We start from the raw sequence: 17,203 nt of genomic DNA, 5'->3' as shown, positions 1-17,203 counted from the left end.
TTATAACCGTAATGGTGGCCAATTTACCATTTCAACTGTGTTGATATATATTCAAATGAAATCGATAAAGACATAGTTAGAGAAACCATCAGGCGTGAGATGCAAGGAGCTGTAGAGTTAGCTGGCTATAGATATATCTGGCACGCTCTTCAATTGAGACATCATATGCATGTGTCATGTGCTGTGGTAAGTAAAATTATGAAAGAAATTGACCCTGCTGGAGTTGAAGAAAGGGCAAGAAAACGTCTAAAGAGAAGAAATTATATATCAAGAGGACCTAATTATTGATGGCATATCGATGGTGAGTACTAAGTCATTATATAAAATTTCTTACTTACACAGGTAACTAGGGTGCACTTTGGATAGAAACTGGCAGGGATGCTCGTCAAAAATGGTGAAAATGATCTCTTAACCTGTATTGCGAGATATTCAAGGTGAGGGTGATAGTGAAAGGTTTGTACCCTTATAATAATGCCCATTTAGCCTGTGTTTGCTGGTGGCCTGAAGTTAGCTAAAGAAAGGAGAGGAAGCACCACAGACAACTGGCAATGCATGGCTAAGGTCAATACTGGAGGGTATGGGAATATATTGATTTTAGCCTTAATTTGACCAAACTCACACAGTGTTTTGCAGTTAATAAATCATAATTTGTTTATTATCAGTATTGTGTTGTCACACGCATGTGATCATAAAATTGCATACCAGCATTAAATAATAATAGCATTATATAGCATATAAATAAGAAATATTGTTATTAGTACCATTTGATTTACTCCACTTCTTTTTTTTCTTTTGCTAATATTGAGCTTGTTTGAAATTCTGTTTGTAGGTTGTGATAAGCTTAAACCCTATGGCTTCCCTGTACATGGTGCTATTTGTGGCTACAGCAGGAGAATAATATGGCTTGAACTGGTTTGATCTAACAATATTCCAAAGGTTACTGCCATGCTGTATCTTGATGCTGTTGAAACTTTGCAAGGTTGCCCTAGAGTTGCGAGGTCAGATTGCAGAACAGAAAATGGTGTTATTGCTGGAATGCAATGCTATTTCAGAACAGATGGTATTGATGAATTTGCTGGAGAGAAATCTCATCAATATGGTTCTTCACCATCAAATCAGAGAATAGAGGGATGGTGGTCCTTTTTCTGAAGGAATCGATCAAGTTGGTGGATAGACTTTTTCAAAGATATGGTTCAGTCGGGAATACTTGAACGTGGAAACACATTTGACATGGAATGCCTATGTTTTGTTTCTCAAAGATTCTAGAAAAGGAACTTGATAATGTAAAAGACCACTGGGAATACACATTACATTAGAAAATCAAGACATGATACAGTTGCAGGTGTACCTGATATTTTGTACTTTTTATGTGAAAACTCAGGGTTAATGGACTGCGTGGTTCCATTACTCACAGAAAAACTAAAGGAAATGGAGAGTGAGTGTGGGATTGACAGTGATGAAGGCACTAGTGAAGTGGAGGAATGTCACAACTACTTTGAACATATCATTGAAACAAATAATTGGAAGATGCCTACAAATGAGGAAGATGCATTTGATTTATTTCAGAATTTTAAGAATTTGCAGATTTGATTCGTAAGTACCTCAGTGGTAAACATAAAATTCCAGTACAACATCTATGATGTATCTTTTTTATTATACAACTTGTGAAACAAGTAAAACTGTAACATATAGAAAAATGATATGCATTGAAGTTGTAAAGCTAACTGACTTTTATGACAAGGATATAGTTCAAGTACTTAACAATAGACAGTGAGTTAAAGCCTTCCAAAGCCATATGATTCTAACACTGCAGACTCCAGCATTTCTTGCATTTCTTATTCTGTATTGTTATGAATTGGCAGTTTGATTGTTGTGTCACATGTAGAAGCTGTTGGACAACAGTGACAACCAGGCACAAATAGGACCTTCAGCTTCTTTGGAAAGCCAAGTGGTGGTGGAGGGCAGCATCCTATTAGCCGTTTCAGGAGGTCTTTCAGCTTCAAACTATTGCCTAGAATATACATAGAAAAAAAAAATTGGAAATATTTCATGTCAACCTGCCAATGGCTAGGAATTTTACAGATTGAATAAAAACGGAACTTTTTATCTTCTTATTATTGCATAAACACTTATTCTGTATATAAAATCATAATTAATGCAGACAATGACCAATTAGATTCAAAAGTACTAAAGGCTATTTAGCACCATTTTGTTTGTTTATTTTTAAAACAATCTGAATGTTTCTAGTTGTTTTTTAAATCCAATTTCCAATACACTCTCATCAGGCAATTTAACGAGTGAATTGTTGGAAATCACAGTTCTGTGCGCTCTACGAATTACATTCTACTACAAAAGAATATATATATATAGATGTGAGAATTTTATATTTGCCATAAATGTGTACCTGGCTTTCTACAGGGACTTCAGAAAATTCAGTTGATATGCATTGAAGTTGTAAAGCTAACTGACTTTTATGACAAGGATATAGTTCAAGTACTTAACAATAGACAGTGAGTTAAAGCCTTCCAAAGCCATATGATTCTAACACTGCAGACTCCAGCATTTCTTGCATTTCTTATTCTGTATTGTTATGAATTGGCAGTTTGATTGTTGTGTCACATGTAGAAGCTGTTGGACAACAGTGACAACCAGGCACAAATAGGACCTTCAGCTTCTTTGGAAAGCCAAGTGGTGGTGGAGGGCAGCATCCTGTTAGCCGTTTCAGGAGGTCTTTCAGCTTCAAACTATTGCCTAGAATATACATAGAAAAAAAAAATTGGAAATATTTCATGTCAACCTGCCAATGGCTAGGAATTTTACAGATTGAATAAAAACGGAACTTTTTATCTTCTTATTATTGCATAAACACTTATTCTGTATATAAAATCATAATTAATGCAGACAATGACCAATTAGATTCAAAAGTACTAAAGGCTATTTAGCACCATTTTGTTTGTTTATTTTTAAAACAATCTGAATGTTTCTAGTTGTTTTTTAAATCCAATTTCCAATAAAGACTTTCAGTCTGAAAACATGGAACCAGAAAACATATAAATATTCATCATATTAATGATTATAATAATAATGACCATGTAATTTAAGGAGGCTTGTTAATGGAAGTAATGCAAGTATAGCCTTAATTGTACTATTTTTGTATTTTTGTAGTATCTTTGTTTTCATACCTACTCTTTTTATTTAACTTCCTGATTTCTGTAAACCTGTATACTTATTCTCTCTAATTAATTTCCTGATTTCTGTAAACTTGTATACCAACTTTTTTTCTTAGTTAAGACATGACCCACCTAGATTAGCTAGCTACCTGTGGGCATGTCCAATTTGTTAAAATAGTCATTAGTCATTAGAAATTAGAATAAATAAAGGTGGTTGTTGTTGTTGTTGTTGCTGTTGTTGGATCACTGGCTCTGTGAGGCTGATCCTGCCAGCTTATTTTGGTGAAGTTTATAAAAGAATAAATAAACTAAAGAAGTAATCCTATACAGTATATTAAATTTATTTTTCATTAAATTCACTATTAGTTACAGTGTAGTGAGTGAGTGACATAGTCACATGTCTAACAAAATACTTTGAAATCTCAGATAAAAATTAAAAAAAACCTAAACTTACCTCTTTCAAGATTTTCCACAACATCACAGAAGAACTTATAGGTTGTAATCTTGAGGTCTTTCTCCAGCTGTAATAGGCTATACTCTACCTCCAATCATCAAGAAATTCATCCACTGTCATCTCAAAAGAGTTACTACATTTGAAAAGTGGCTCCCAAATACTGGGACTTTTCTTGATAGAGGAAAGTAGTCCACTGGTGTGGAGTCCACTTTCCAGTTGCAGTAGTGCTGGTAAATATGGTGTTAGTTCTTTAACGGAAATTGATCTATAGTTAGTGAAAATATATGTTAGAATAGAAGTAAATCACACATAATTTTACAGAGATTTAGGCACAATGACAATAAGAGGGGGCATGAAACACTGCAAGAAAAAGCTTCATGTCAATTCACTATATTTTTCAGTAACACAAAAAGTTCTTGGACCTAAAAGGACAACTCACATTTTCATGCTTTTTTAACACAACACTGTACACTAAAATAAGGCGAACTCTGCAAACTCCATGTTTCCTGCGTTAAACTTTGTTTTGTGCAACAACACCATTTTGACTTTAATTGTATGTCACACAAAAACAGAGTACGTATTGTACAGTTAGTTACAGTATTTCGTATTAGTTAGTATTATATATGAAAATATATATATATATATATAAGACTTTATTTATTGAGGATAGCACGTGATAGTGCACAAACACTAATAAACTTGTGGTCCTCTTAAATACAATAAATATAAAAATGCAAATACAATAGAATCATTAATATATTGAAAAAAAAAAATCACAAATAATATTTAATTGATAAAATATATAATACAAGATAATATAAACAAGTAAGAATATATAAAACTACTATCAATAAAATTCACCGATTAAAATGAGCTAAGCATGATTTGTCATCATAATAATATTTAAATACGTTGTCTTTAAAGGCCTTAAGTGTATTAGACTTTTTTAATTCAGGCTTTAACTGATTCCATAATTTTATGGCAGAAACTAGAAAAGTTTTCCCTCCTTCTCTAGCCCTTTTAAACTTAGGTAATAAAAAGTTGTATTTACAAAATCTAGTGTTGCGTGAATGTACTGAGCTTAATAATCTTAAGCTATCATTAAGATAATTAGGTACACAATAATTAATCCTTTTAAATAGTATTGAACATTTAGCTATCTTAGTAGAGTTATAAAATGGTATCCACTTTAAACGATCGAATAGCATAACTGATGAACTACGTGGTTCAGCATCTAATAAAACCCTAGCAGCTCTCTTTTGTAGCCTAAGTATTCTTAAAAGAGATTCATTAGAGCAAAGTGACTGCCATGCAACATTGGCATAATCAAATAATGGCTTAATCAAACTATTATAAAATAAAAGTCTTTGGTTAAATGGTAAACAAAGTTTGATCTTATTCAAAATTCCAATTCTTTGTGAAATTTTTTTGCACAGTCTGTCAACATAAGTGTTCATTGATAAATCGTGGTCAATGTCTATACCAAGAAGTTTAGCTGAGGGTACTTGTTCCAATGATACACCATTCATAGTTTTAAGAGATAAATTATAACCATCTGGAAGTTTCTTCCCAAGGCGTTTGCCTGTGACCAGTAGTGTTTTAGTCTTTTTTTCATTGAGAGGAAGTTTATTGGTGTGCGTCCAGCATTCAATTTCCTTCAAAGAAGCAGCTAGTGAATCTTGTAGAGAATCAACCGCTGAGATATCTGCCGATAATGTCAGTGTGGTGTCATCAGCATAGAGATCCAGGTCAGCACCATTAACATGTAGAGGCAAATCATTGATATAAATGACAAAAAGTAAAGGGCCAAGGATACTACCCTGTGGAACACCATGCCTCACAAGAGCAGAGTCAGATGTCACATTATCAAGAGCAATAAATTGATGTCTATCAGTCAAGTATGAACTAAACCATTTACGTGCAACTGGAGTTAAACCATAGGCATTCAGCTTTTGCAAAAGAATTTCACGGTCAACCATATCAAAAGCTTTCCTGTAATCAACTAAAAGAAGACCGCTGACTTGATCATTGTCTAGATTAAATAACAAATTGTCTATGACTCGTATAAGAGCGGTGTCTGTTCCATGGTGTTTCCGAAAACCTGACTGTAAAGGGTACAATAGATTGTTTTCACATAAGTAATTATAGAGATGATCGTGTATATGACGTTCCAGAATCTTTGACAAAACTGGTAATATCGAAATGGGTCGATAATTGTCCGGATCCTCACGGTCCCCAGATTTAAACAACGGAATGACTTTCGCTACCTTCCAACAATCAGGGAATACACCAGAATTAATTGAAATATTCAAGATTTGAGTAATTGAATAAGCAATAGCTGGTCCTGCTATTTTCAGATATCTTGCACTTATCTTGTCAATACCCATAGCTTTGTTAGTTTTGAGTCCTAACAGAGCACCCAGCACAAAATCTTTAGTAACAGGAGGAATATTGAAAAGAACATCCGGATCTTTTCTTGAACAAACAAACTTTTCAACCTTTGAATTGCAATAAGGTACATTAGGTAGTAGAAAATAATCTACATACTGTACAATTGCCTTGGCAGGTGTGATTGTTTCTCTTTGTGGAATACTTCTTTACCAGTAGTAGGGATTGGCTGGTTCTGGGACATTTTCGTTTAATAACTGACCATTCACATTCAATTATCATAATGCTGGTTTACGAGTTGCTTGTTTTACGGTAAACCGTCTAGAATTTAATGACCTTCGTGGGTTTTAATAATTTTAGGGATTTCATCTTTTTGGATTTCTGCATCTAGCAGAGGTATTTTAAAATGTGCATGTGTGTGTATTCCATCAAATAATATTTTTCTCTAAATTATCATCATTTGTTGAAAGAGCGATCTTGTTTACTTCTTCTGTGAACATCTCATGTTTACGACTCTTTATGACATACATCTTTTGGTAATGTTCAACACCGCTAAATAGGCATTTCTTTCAATCATCAAAATTTATGCTATTGTCTACTACCGACTTCTTTACTCCTTTGCACCTCTTCTCCTCTTTTCCCTCATACATCTTATAACTAAAGTTTCGACCTCAGTCCTAAGAATTCTTCTGTTATTTTACCACCAGCTTCATCCTTAAACATTCCTACCACTTTCTTATTTACTCCAACCTGTATACCTGAGGGATGATGTTGCGTTCCTGATGCCACAGACACGCCGTGTCATGCACCGGAGTTGGCCAGTATAACCAAAGTGTTGAACTTTAGACAAGTAGCAGCATCAAACTCTTTAGTCACTTAAGCTGGCAGTCTTTGTACAGCACAGGCGGTAAAAGCTATAAACGAATACATGAAGGTTCGATATAAGGAAACCGAAAGATAAAATGAGGCATATTACAAGCGTAACTTACATCGGATCTTGACTCCGGGGTAGAGAAGTCCTAAACTCCGTTCGGCTCCGAAATGGTTTCGCTACAGTGACTCCTCGCAACTGAACTACTTGCTATTAGAAGGTGAATTTAGTTCTTACACTTTGACGTAGGGGAAATAGAAATGAACAGTGCTTTGTCTATCTAGCTTTGAGCAGATATTCAATAGTCACGGAATAGAAAACAAACAAAGCGCGCTAACAAATTTAATAGAAAGTGATTGAAAGTTTCTTGGTGTCTTTGTGCTAAAAACGGAAGAGTTACATAAGTAAAAAAGGTTAGAGTGCGTATCCGTAAATGTGACACTCCTTGCCCAAGGATCGCCTATGATCCTTGCTCTATTAAGTGCTTGGCCTTTAATTCTCTGCTGTGGTCGAAGGGTGTGTCACTGGGCCTCTACTGGAACCACCAGGATGAGCTCTTTGATGGGGCGTAGGAACGCTTTTCCTCTACCCTCTCTTGCAATCCTAAGTGACACCTTTCTTACTTTGCCATCTGTGCTCTTGATGGCCTCCGTAACTCGACCCATAGGCCAGTGATTATGATTCTGGCCGTCTTCCTTCATGAGGACGATGTCACCTGGGGCCAGATCTCTACGGGTGTCCTACCACTTTCTTCTTGGCTGGAGGTTCTGGAGGTACTCAGCGCCACCTTAACCAGAACTGATCTGCTAGGTACTGGACCCTCCTCCAGTGCCAGTTCGCGTACAGGTCTGGGGGCAGGAAGTTTCCCAGTAGTGGTCCCAGTGGGGCGTGTTTTCATTGTAAGCAGCATGGCTGGTGACAGGGCTGCAGATCGTTGATGCCTGAAGGCAAAGCTGCAATGGGTCATGCATTTATGATAGTGGTGACTTCCGCCATGAAAGTGCTCAAGATTTCGTGCGTTAGCTGTCTTGGTCTGAGCTGTCTTGGTCTGAGCTGTCTTGGTCTGAGCTCGGCTAGCATGGCATCGAGAACATGGCGGATGGTCCTTATCTGTCTTTCCCATACGCCTCCGCGGGTTAAACTTCCACTCACAACCGTGTTGTGTCACGAATCTCTCGATCTTTGTTTCGTCTATTCCTTTCAGGGCTTCGGGTAACGCGGTGTGTCCCCTGACGAAATTTGTCCCTCTGTCGCTCCTCAATATGGCTGCTGGGCCGCGTATGGGGAAGAAGTGCCTCAGTGCACAATTGAACAAACTGGCGTCCATTGACTCTAGTACTTCTATATGCATGGCTCTGCTGTTCAAACACATGAAGACAAGACCCCAAGGCTTTAACTATGTGGCGCCACCTCTCGTCTTCCTTGTGGATACAGTCCAGGGACCAAAGACGTTGAAGCTGGCGTTTGTGAATGGTGGGCCAACCTCGGTTCTATCTTGAGGCAGGTCAGCCATTTTCTGGATTACGTGGGGGCCTCTCAGCTTCTTGCAGGGCACACGAGAAGCTAACTCCTTCGCTATCATGCTGTGACTTCCAATCACCCAATAGCCGGTTTGGCGAATTTTGCCACTCGTAATTTGTCGACCCTGGTGATGGACCTCTTTGTGGTAATTTCGAATTACCAGGACGGACACATGGTGGTCTTTTGGTAAGATTGCAGGGTGCTTCTCTCCATACTCCATTTCTGCACTCCTAAGTCATCCTCCCACGCAAACAATTCCATTGGCGTCGATAAACGGGTCAAGCGCGTAAAACTGGGAACCCCTCAGGGCTCTCTTCCTTATCGTGTTCTGATATCTATGTTTGTTGACTCCGTGCCAAAGGCTTTTTTCTGCGCTGGCCGGATTATCGTGTCCATTGCCTGATTTACCTCGTTTGCTCTAGGACTCCTGAAGGTTTGTCTGGCTTTCGGTGGCCTTTGTTCATTCTTTTGATGCCTGAGCTCCTTAACTTTGACAATGAGGCGTGCGATTGTGTGTTTTAAGGAGTGGAGGTTCAAGAAACATGAAAATCTCTCTGCTCCGAGGCCTCTGCGTTTATGTATGCATGAAGCGTGGGTTATCACTTCTCTTCAAACTTCTGGATTGTCCTCAGCTAGTTGAATATCCTCTCGTTGAGGCTGTAGTCCCTGTGGGTTTCTGAGAAATTTAGATCCCTTCAGCCAGGCTGAGTTTGCCAGACTACTCGCATTGAGGCAACGTGTGGCTAGATCTGCGGGATTCTCACTTGTCTCAATGTACCTCCACTGATCGGGTGAGGAGACCCTGCAGATAATTTCTACTTGGTTGGCGACGTAGACATAGAACCTTTGGCTCTTGTTTTTGATGTAGCCAATGGATTTCTATTTCTTTCAATATTCTAGTGAGGGCTTGTGTGGCTAGTACAGCTCCACAGAGCTCCAGACATGGGATGCTTGTAGTCTGTAGGGGAGCAACGTTTGATTGGCCAAACACAAGGGTCGTGGCTACCTCTCCACTATTGTTGACTAAGCGTAAGTGAACGCAGGCTCCTATGACATCTTTACTAGCATTGGAGAATACGTGCAGTTCTCCCTGAGCGACTCTACCTTGCCATCAGCCGCGGTTTTTCTGAGGCCATAGGTCGCTACTGCGGGACTTGGGCCTTTACCGAAGAGATGGACGTTCATACAGTACTCCATAACTCACTTGGAGATATCATTGTCTTGGGAGGAAGCGTAGGAAATCTCTCTGTTTTGGGGTGACGTGGAAGGAGTGAAAGATTTGTTCGATATCACACATAATGGCTGTATTCTCCTTCCTGAAGCGCATTAAGACGCCGACAAGACTATTCATTAGGTCGGGGCCGGGTAGTAGGGTCTTGTTCAGCAAAACTCCTTTATACTCCGCAGATGAGTCGAACACAACTCTAATTTGTGTTGGTTTTTTCGGATGGAAGACGCCAAAGTGGGGTAGGTACCAAACTTTACTGGGCGTAGGTTCAGATTTCAACTCTTCTTCTGGTATCACTGTGGCATGACCTTTCTCAATTACTTTCTCCAGGCATAGTTAGTAGAGGGGACTGGTTAGGAAACGCGGCAAACTTCATAGGGCCGGCCTGTCGTCTGTCCCCTGAGCTTCGATTGAACATCCCATGACCAATGATCCTGCACAGAACCAAAACAACATGGTGGACATGGACAACATTTTTTCCTTCAGCGACGATTTTGATGCCATACAGTTGACTCTGTAAGTTTTTTCGCCCAAAAACCTTGTAGTTATTGATACCCTTAGCAACGGCATCAGTCGTAGTACAACAACATATTTTTTTACTGATTAAAAAGACATAAGACAGTAAAGCATAAGGAGGAACAAGCGTGGGGAAATCAACCGACTCAAAGAAGCCAAATTCACTGCTGAAGACTTCGAAGCGTTGTCAATCTTCAGCTGGAGACTTCTTGAGGTCAGAATCCTAAAATTATGTTCTATTCTCTTAAAAATTGTTTGAGCTTGTTTAGAAACAACCCAAACTCCACCTCGGTTTAAAGATGAAATTAGTTTTTGACTCCCTGCAACATGCAAATCGTTCACTTTACCAGCTTTCAGTATTAAAGCTGTTTGTTCAGTATGTGCTGTAGGATTGTATACATTGTTCACCTTGCTAGAAAGCTTGTGCAGTACATACCCTCCAATATATTGTAACCCTGCCATTTCTCTATCACACAGTATAGTAGCGATATTGGGATTTGGTGATTCATTTTTCTGTTTGCAGTGAGCTATCAAACAATCAGCCACTTTGGTACCAAGCAATGTTGCCGCATTACTTGACAACCTCACAAAAATCTTTGTTCAATTGAGGCCTATTCTTGAATAGTACTTCGAGTAGAATTGTTCTGCATTTCCAGTTTTAACCAAACGCATATACATGGATTCTACTTCTGAGAAGTCCATATTTTCTTTATCCCAGGCAATCGTATATCTTCGTAGCTCTTCTTTTACGCTTTGAGGGTAGATTTTTCTTTCAATTATTTTATCTCGTGCTTTCATTGATAATGCTAAGATAGAATCCAAATCAGCTTGTGATGTTCAGTTGGTCTCAGCATATAACACCACGTTGTTGGACTCAGACATAGTGGTAGATAACAGCATTGCAGAAGATGTATTGGACAGCATTATTCGTTTATATGTTACTGTATGGTGTTTTTCACTGGCCAAAGATGTTATACAGAAACACAAAATTCAATGTAAACAAGTGAAGACAAAAGCACCACGAAAGGAAATTTGTAGAGCCAGCAAAGAACAAGAAAGGCAGATATAGTTAGAATTAAGAGCCTGCAACAATTTGTCAATAAGTAATTTATTACAAAAGATTCATTTGGTAGCTACAACCTGCAACATATTAAATATTGCTCATTAATGATTATTTTATAGACAAAAATGAGTATAAAGGCTATATGGTTAAAGTATCTAACATAGAGTAACTTATTTATTTTCATTTTCAGCCAGTCTTCTCGCCACTTCTTGTATTCTGCGTTTCGCGGCGCCAGTAGCTTCCAGATTCCAATTCTTTTACTTCTCCTACACGTTCCACAGCCAAATACTGAACAATTTTCACCTGGCATTATGTCCACTGTCTTTATCAATGTTTTTAGCTATATTTTGAAGGTAAGATGTTGCTCAATCGCGGAGAAAATCCAAAAACTTAAATGCTACGTGACTGTCGAAACAAGCCCACGGCGCCATTTTGGATTTATGTGTGGAAGGTCATTGTCATGCGACCTCGATAAAATCGAACAATAACCTATCCGACTGAAGTTTGCCATGTTTCCTAACCAGTCCCCTGTACTAACTATGCTCTAGGAAATTGAAGTAGTCAAACTGCATCTGCAGTTTTCTTTTGAGGGTGCGCAATAGGCCGTTTAGACGATAAACTGCTTGAATTCGATTGTTCAGCTTTTGTACTTCTTCTTGACGAAAGGGGAGTGGCATCTCCAAATTTCCCTTGCTATTTTTGCAGACTTGTCTTTCCATGATTTCTAGGAACTTTCGGTCTTCCTGAGACGGGGCGACTTGATTGTCATACCTAGTAGTAGTGAGGACGTTTTCTACACTCATCTGTTAGGCTCCCTTTCACTGAAAACCTGTTAGGGCAGGGTACCAGCTCGTAACCACCTATCTTTGTTAACTCCACGTCATCTGCATTGGTTACGTGGAGACTGGTGCGATTTATGAACATGTGGGCCGGGCCGTCTATGAAGTCGAAGCACATCTGGCCTATTATCATCCAGCCAAGAGTGAGTCATTGAGCCCAGGGAGCACCTTTGGGTCCATTTCTAAACTCTCTGACCTTGAGAAGCTTGGGCGGGTCTCTTCCAATAAGAAAATGAATGCCACCCGCACTATCACATGGTGGAATCTCGTCGGTGATTTCTTGTAGGTGGGGAAATCTCCTTGCCATCTCTCGTGTAGGGATTTCACGCTTGGCTTTTGGGATGCTATCACACTCGATTAACGTTGATTGTGCTGCCACCCCAGTTATCCGATGGCCACATTTCTGTTCCCTTTCTGTACTGCAAGTGGACAGATAGTACTTCTCCGGAGGTCCGACTTCTTTGTTCATCTTTATGAAGTAAAAGAATCTTCATATCTTTTATCACCAAAATCAATCTGTTTTCCATTTTCAAGTGTTAGACGATCTTTCTTATTCTTTTTATCACTATATTCTAAATCTTGTGTTCTGTATAAATATTTGACTTTTGCTTTTAAACCCTTTAACACTTTTTCTGTCACCAAATTACTCGTATATATATATATATATATATATACTAAATATAAAAGAAGACATATTTAAATATCAAAAAAGATAAATATGAAAACAATAAAGAATTCAATGTCCATAAGCAAAAGTTGTCATTCCATCATCTGAAATATATCTTTAATTACCAAAACAACTTAATGAAACTTTATTTATTTTTCACTTCTTATAGTTTTCATCTTGTGATGTGTTTGTTCATTGTTAAGGTGCAACTACTCCAACCAAGGCCACCCAGGAAAATTTTTCGCAAATTGACCAATAGCGTTTGAGGGATAAAACAATAGATTTCTCACAAAGTACAAGTAAGCAGCACAAAAAAATTCAAAAAACATTTATTTCTTTCATGTTGTACAACGCAACTGTATATTTTTCCAAGAACTTCGATCAAATCAATGTGAATTCGCCATTTAGTTCCATGTAACGGTAACAGTTATGCGTAACGATTCACATGCTGTTTACGCTCGGAAGACCTCTCCTGAAACGCTCAATAAGGAACGGCATTTCCCAATCTCGCGAGGTATCAACTGGAATCTTATTGTTGAAAATTTTCTTCAAGAGTATCAAGTCCTTATCTAAAGAAAACCTGTCGACATAACGGCCTTCGTTTTGCCGTCTCAGTCGGGGACGCATAACCGCAAAAAAGCTATTGACTGAGCGCTCCTTGGCAAGCTTGAATGACTGAAGCTCTTTTGATGCTTTAGCTTCTTTCTTCTGCAAATCCTTGATAAGCTTTCGTAATTCCGTGATCTCAATTTTGCTTTCTGGGTGTTTCTCGCTCGCGCCACAATTGTTCATGTCCATACAAGTCGGGTTTGAACAGTGAGCTCTGTAGTGGCCCGGCCGATGACATCGGGTACAAAGTTTTCCTGCTCTCCGTCCGTTAACTTTGCTTGATGCTTGTTCATACTGATTACGAACAACTTCAAGCTGGTCAGTAGCACTTTTGATCTGTGTTTGTATTATGGAGAGATTTTCCGTCAGTTCGCCGCTTTTCTTCTCAAGATAGGTTGTTGATTGCTCGTTGCTTTTGTTAGCCCCGCTTTGTTGATACATGGTTCCACTTACAGGCACGTTGGATGAGCTCGAAGCCGGATCTGAGCTGGTCGTGCTGACGAGCACAGGAAGCACAGGAGAGTTAATGGGGCTAACGACTTGCAGAGACCCATTGTAAGGATGGAAAAAGTTCCTTGGGCTGCAGAGACGGCTTCTTTATCTCCTCTAGCTCTTTCTCGAGAATTCTTCTCTCTGCCAGTAACAACTTGTCTGGAGAATTTATTATGACTTCCAGATCATTCTGCCTGATATATTTTAGCGAATGCATACTCTGAAAGCCTCTCCTCTCAAACTCTGGGGCTAGCCTTTCGAGGTTTAATCCATGTGAGATTGACGACAGCCATGTATAGACCTCCGAAACACCAAGGCAGTTTTGACCCGCCATTTTCGCAGTTTTATCACGTGTAAATCGAGTTGACCACAAACTATTTGTGACATTTGATTGACAAATCAGTTCTCCTCCCCCTTTTTTGTCACATTTCACAGCGATTTCACACGTAAATTCATTCAGTCACGAGTGATTAAATTTCTTCGGAAAAATTTGGGGGCAAAACCACTGTGCCCGAAGGTCGAGACAGCAGTGAGATTTTCTAGATTTCGGCACGTAAAACATTGTTTCAAGGCGACAATTTATGGGAATATGTTTCGGTATCACTTTTTTTCTGAAGCATTGTTGTGACAGCTGTAAAATCATTCAAGTGTGAAATTCACTCAGCAAATTTCTCGACAACTCATTTTGCAATTTTGCCATTTTGTATGAGAAAAGGGAGTATATCTGCCCTCTCATTCTCTTCCACAGATGATATCTAATATTGCAGGAATATACAGGTCAGTAAATAAAGAAGAATTTATGTATTCAATTTGTTCAGTCGTGCTATAATTTTATTTACCGCGTGCTCAGAAGATTGAGTTACTCTACTAGAAATACCAGAATGTTTCCTTTGGAATGTAGAGGTCTAGAAAAGGTATCCACAATGCATAAAATAGTTTACGGATTTCTGCTGTGTTATGTTTTGGCATGCCTCGTAGATCGCATAGGCTGTTTCTTCCTCTGCTAAGCGCTGATTTTGTCGAAGGAACTCTTTGATGTCATGAAAACACAGTTTGCAAGTGTTGAACTCGGGTGAATATGGGGGTTGGAATAACAAGCGTACACCACAATTTGCTAGCAAGGTAGTAAGAATAGGCTCCACGAAGTGACCATGGTGGAAACCACAGTTGTCCATTATTACTGTATCGCCTCTCTCTAGCACAGCCGATCCATCTGCTCTTATGAGATTAACTGCTTCCTGGAAAAATAACAGGAGCTCTTGGCCATTGGATGGACCTTTGAGTACATTCATAAAGCCTACGCCGAATGGAGAATGCAGCAGATTAATAGTGTTTGTAGCACTTGAAGCGTACCGTTGGATTTCGAATGCAGGCTCGCCTCTGGGTGCATTTCCGTATTTTCGGTTACAAGTCGTTTTCACAACACTACTCTCGTCAAAACAGTGAACGGTGCCTGGTTCCAAGTCGGATATTGTATCAAGGAATTCATTTCGACGATGGATATTGCCACTCCTTTGTGATTCTAATGGTATTCGCTGTATTTTCTTTTTTGTCATGTAGAGATCCTCTCTGATACACTTTGATATGGCAGACTTCGACGGCAGGTCCAGAAGATTAACTACTCCGTCGTGTAACAAACGATCTTGTAGTTCCCTTACGTATATGCTTGGTTTCATAAGTTTTTCTGTTTCAATACAGCTGATTACTTCAGGATTCATTATTCTTCTCTCTGGTGGATCTCGGAGATGCTGGAGCGAGGAACCAGTGTGATCGTAGTCGGCTAACACATTCTGGACGAAGCAACGGCTTGTTTTGAGCTCTCTAGCAATTGCTCGCTGTGACATCCCATCGTGGTTTAAGTCAAGAACTTCTTCTCGCAAGAGTTTGGGATATTTTCGACCGTTCTCATATAGTTTTCCATCTTGATTCCTGCAAAGCTGCATTTTGAATTAGACTGAAGCTTTCCACCCGTTGAAACGGTAGGTTTTCAAATTGTGACCATTCTATTGTTTCATCCCTCAAAAACTATTGGTCAGTTTGCAAAAAATTTTCCAGGGTGGCCTTGGTTCGAGTAGCGGCACCGTAAATAACACTTGCCTGTAATTTTCATGCTTAAGATCTTGTTCAGTCACTTTTCTTTTTTAATTCCTTTAGCTGTACGTGAACTTTTATTGTCATCTTTGGTGTAACTATACATTTTTGATCGTAGACCAACAAATTCAGTTATAGGAACACCACACGTTTCATCTGTAAATTTCCCAATCACTTTTTTTATTCTCGTCACTGTAAAATTTAGGGTCTTTAGAATAATCACGGTTGTCAAATATACATCTATCCTTCCAAAAGTCTTGGTAAACGTCTTCAGCTTTGATTTCATATGTTAATGAATCTGTGTCTGTAAATAATAATTTTGCTTTGTCACCATATTTACGTTTAATATATCTGTAATGAAATTCATACATATATGTTTTTGAAAGATCCAAAATACACATTCCAATGTAAGCTGGCCTGTTTAAAGTCAATGTTTCTTTGATCTTATTAACTGCGACTAAATTCTCATTAAATGATTTGCTTGAAACAAAACTTGGCTTAGAGACTAATTTTGTCAGTTTTTTCTCATCTGTAACTAATCTCACATCAACATGATTTCTCAAGTTTTCCATTGTCTTTCCGAATACGGAATTGTTCATCAATTTGAAGAAGTCTTTCTCAAAAGCATTCTTAGCTTGAGTTCTCTTTTGTGTATTAAAATCAATATAGTTTTTCAACCATGGTGATTGATTAACCCATTAACGTCCAGTGCGCCCGTATGCGCCCATGGGGACCCACACCCTTTCTACGCACTGTGACGTCATCAATTTTAACTCTGGAGCACGAATTCGAGCATGTACTTGAACGGGTTGAAAATATCTTGCAGACGATACCAGAATGAGCGCAATTGAGTGGAGGAGATTGGAGAAATAGCCAAAAAACCGTGTCACTTTGACTGGAAAATCTGCATGAAGATCACGTTTCACTACCCACCTACCTTTCCGAGCATGTGCTTTGAAAATAATGAGTAGTTTCTGAAAAATCTCTACACCAAAATGAAGCCTACTCAATTTCCAGCAAGTGAGGAGAAACTTTAGGCAAGGAGAGGGGAAAAAAAGGGCAGGAGAAAGAGAGAAAAGTAGAAGTCGTAAGTGGGGCGTGACTTTTCAACCCAAAAACTATGTCAAAATTTTGCTCTGTGCGCGTGCCCGAGATTTTCAGGCCGCCATTTTGCATTTGGATCGAAAGGCCATCGAGTGCATGAGCTGTCAAGTGGTTTTTGGTAAGTTAGAGCTTTTAAAACCCCAACAGTGACCCGAAATCTGCTGGACTAGCTTCAAAACACAGTTTTCCA

General features: G+C 38.8%; 1 protein-coding gene and 1 pseudogene across 1 annotated transcript; one reads left to right on the top strand and one right to left on the bottom strand.

Moving 5' to 3' along the window:
* Nucleotides 1–12: 12 nt before the first annotated feature.
* LOC148723451 (uncharacterized) lies at nucleotides 13–3,398 on the top strand (annotated as a pseudogene).
* Nucleotides 3,399–14,723: 11,325 nt separating this feature from the next.
* On the bottom strand, nucleotides 14,724–15,761 carry LOC148723450 (uncharacterized). The gene has a single exon (XM_088734440.1). The coding sequence runs from the start codon at nucleotides 15,759–15,761 to the stop codon at nucleotides 14,724–14,726; it is 1,038 nt and encodes a 345-aa protein (XP_088590566.1).
* Between the last annotated feature and the right edge of the window lie 1,442 nt (nucleotides 15,762–17,203).

The sequence above is a fragment of the Stylophora pistillata genome, chromosome 9 (genome assembly GCF_964205215.1).
Source record: "Stylophora pistillata chromosome 9, jaStyPist1.2, whole genome shotgun sequence".
Lineage (NCBI taxonomy): Eukaryota > Metazoa > Cnidaria > Anthozoa > Scleractinia > Pocilloporidae > Stylophora > Stylophora pistillata.
This window is presented reverse-complemented; position numbering and strand designations above follow the sequence as displayed.

Coding starts and splice junctions, on each gene's coding strand:
- LOC148723450 (XM_088734440.1), bottom strand. CDS start 15,761: ATGCAGCTTTGCAGGAATCAAGATGGAAAACTATATGAGAACGGTCGA.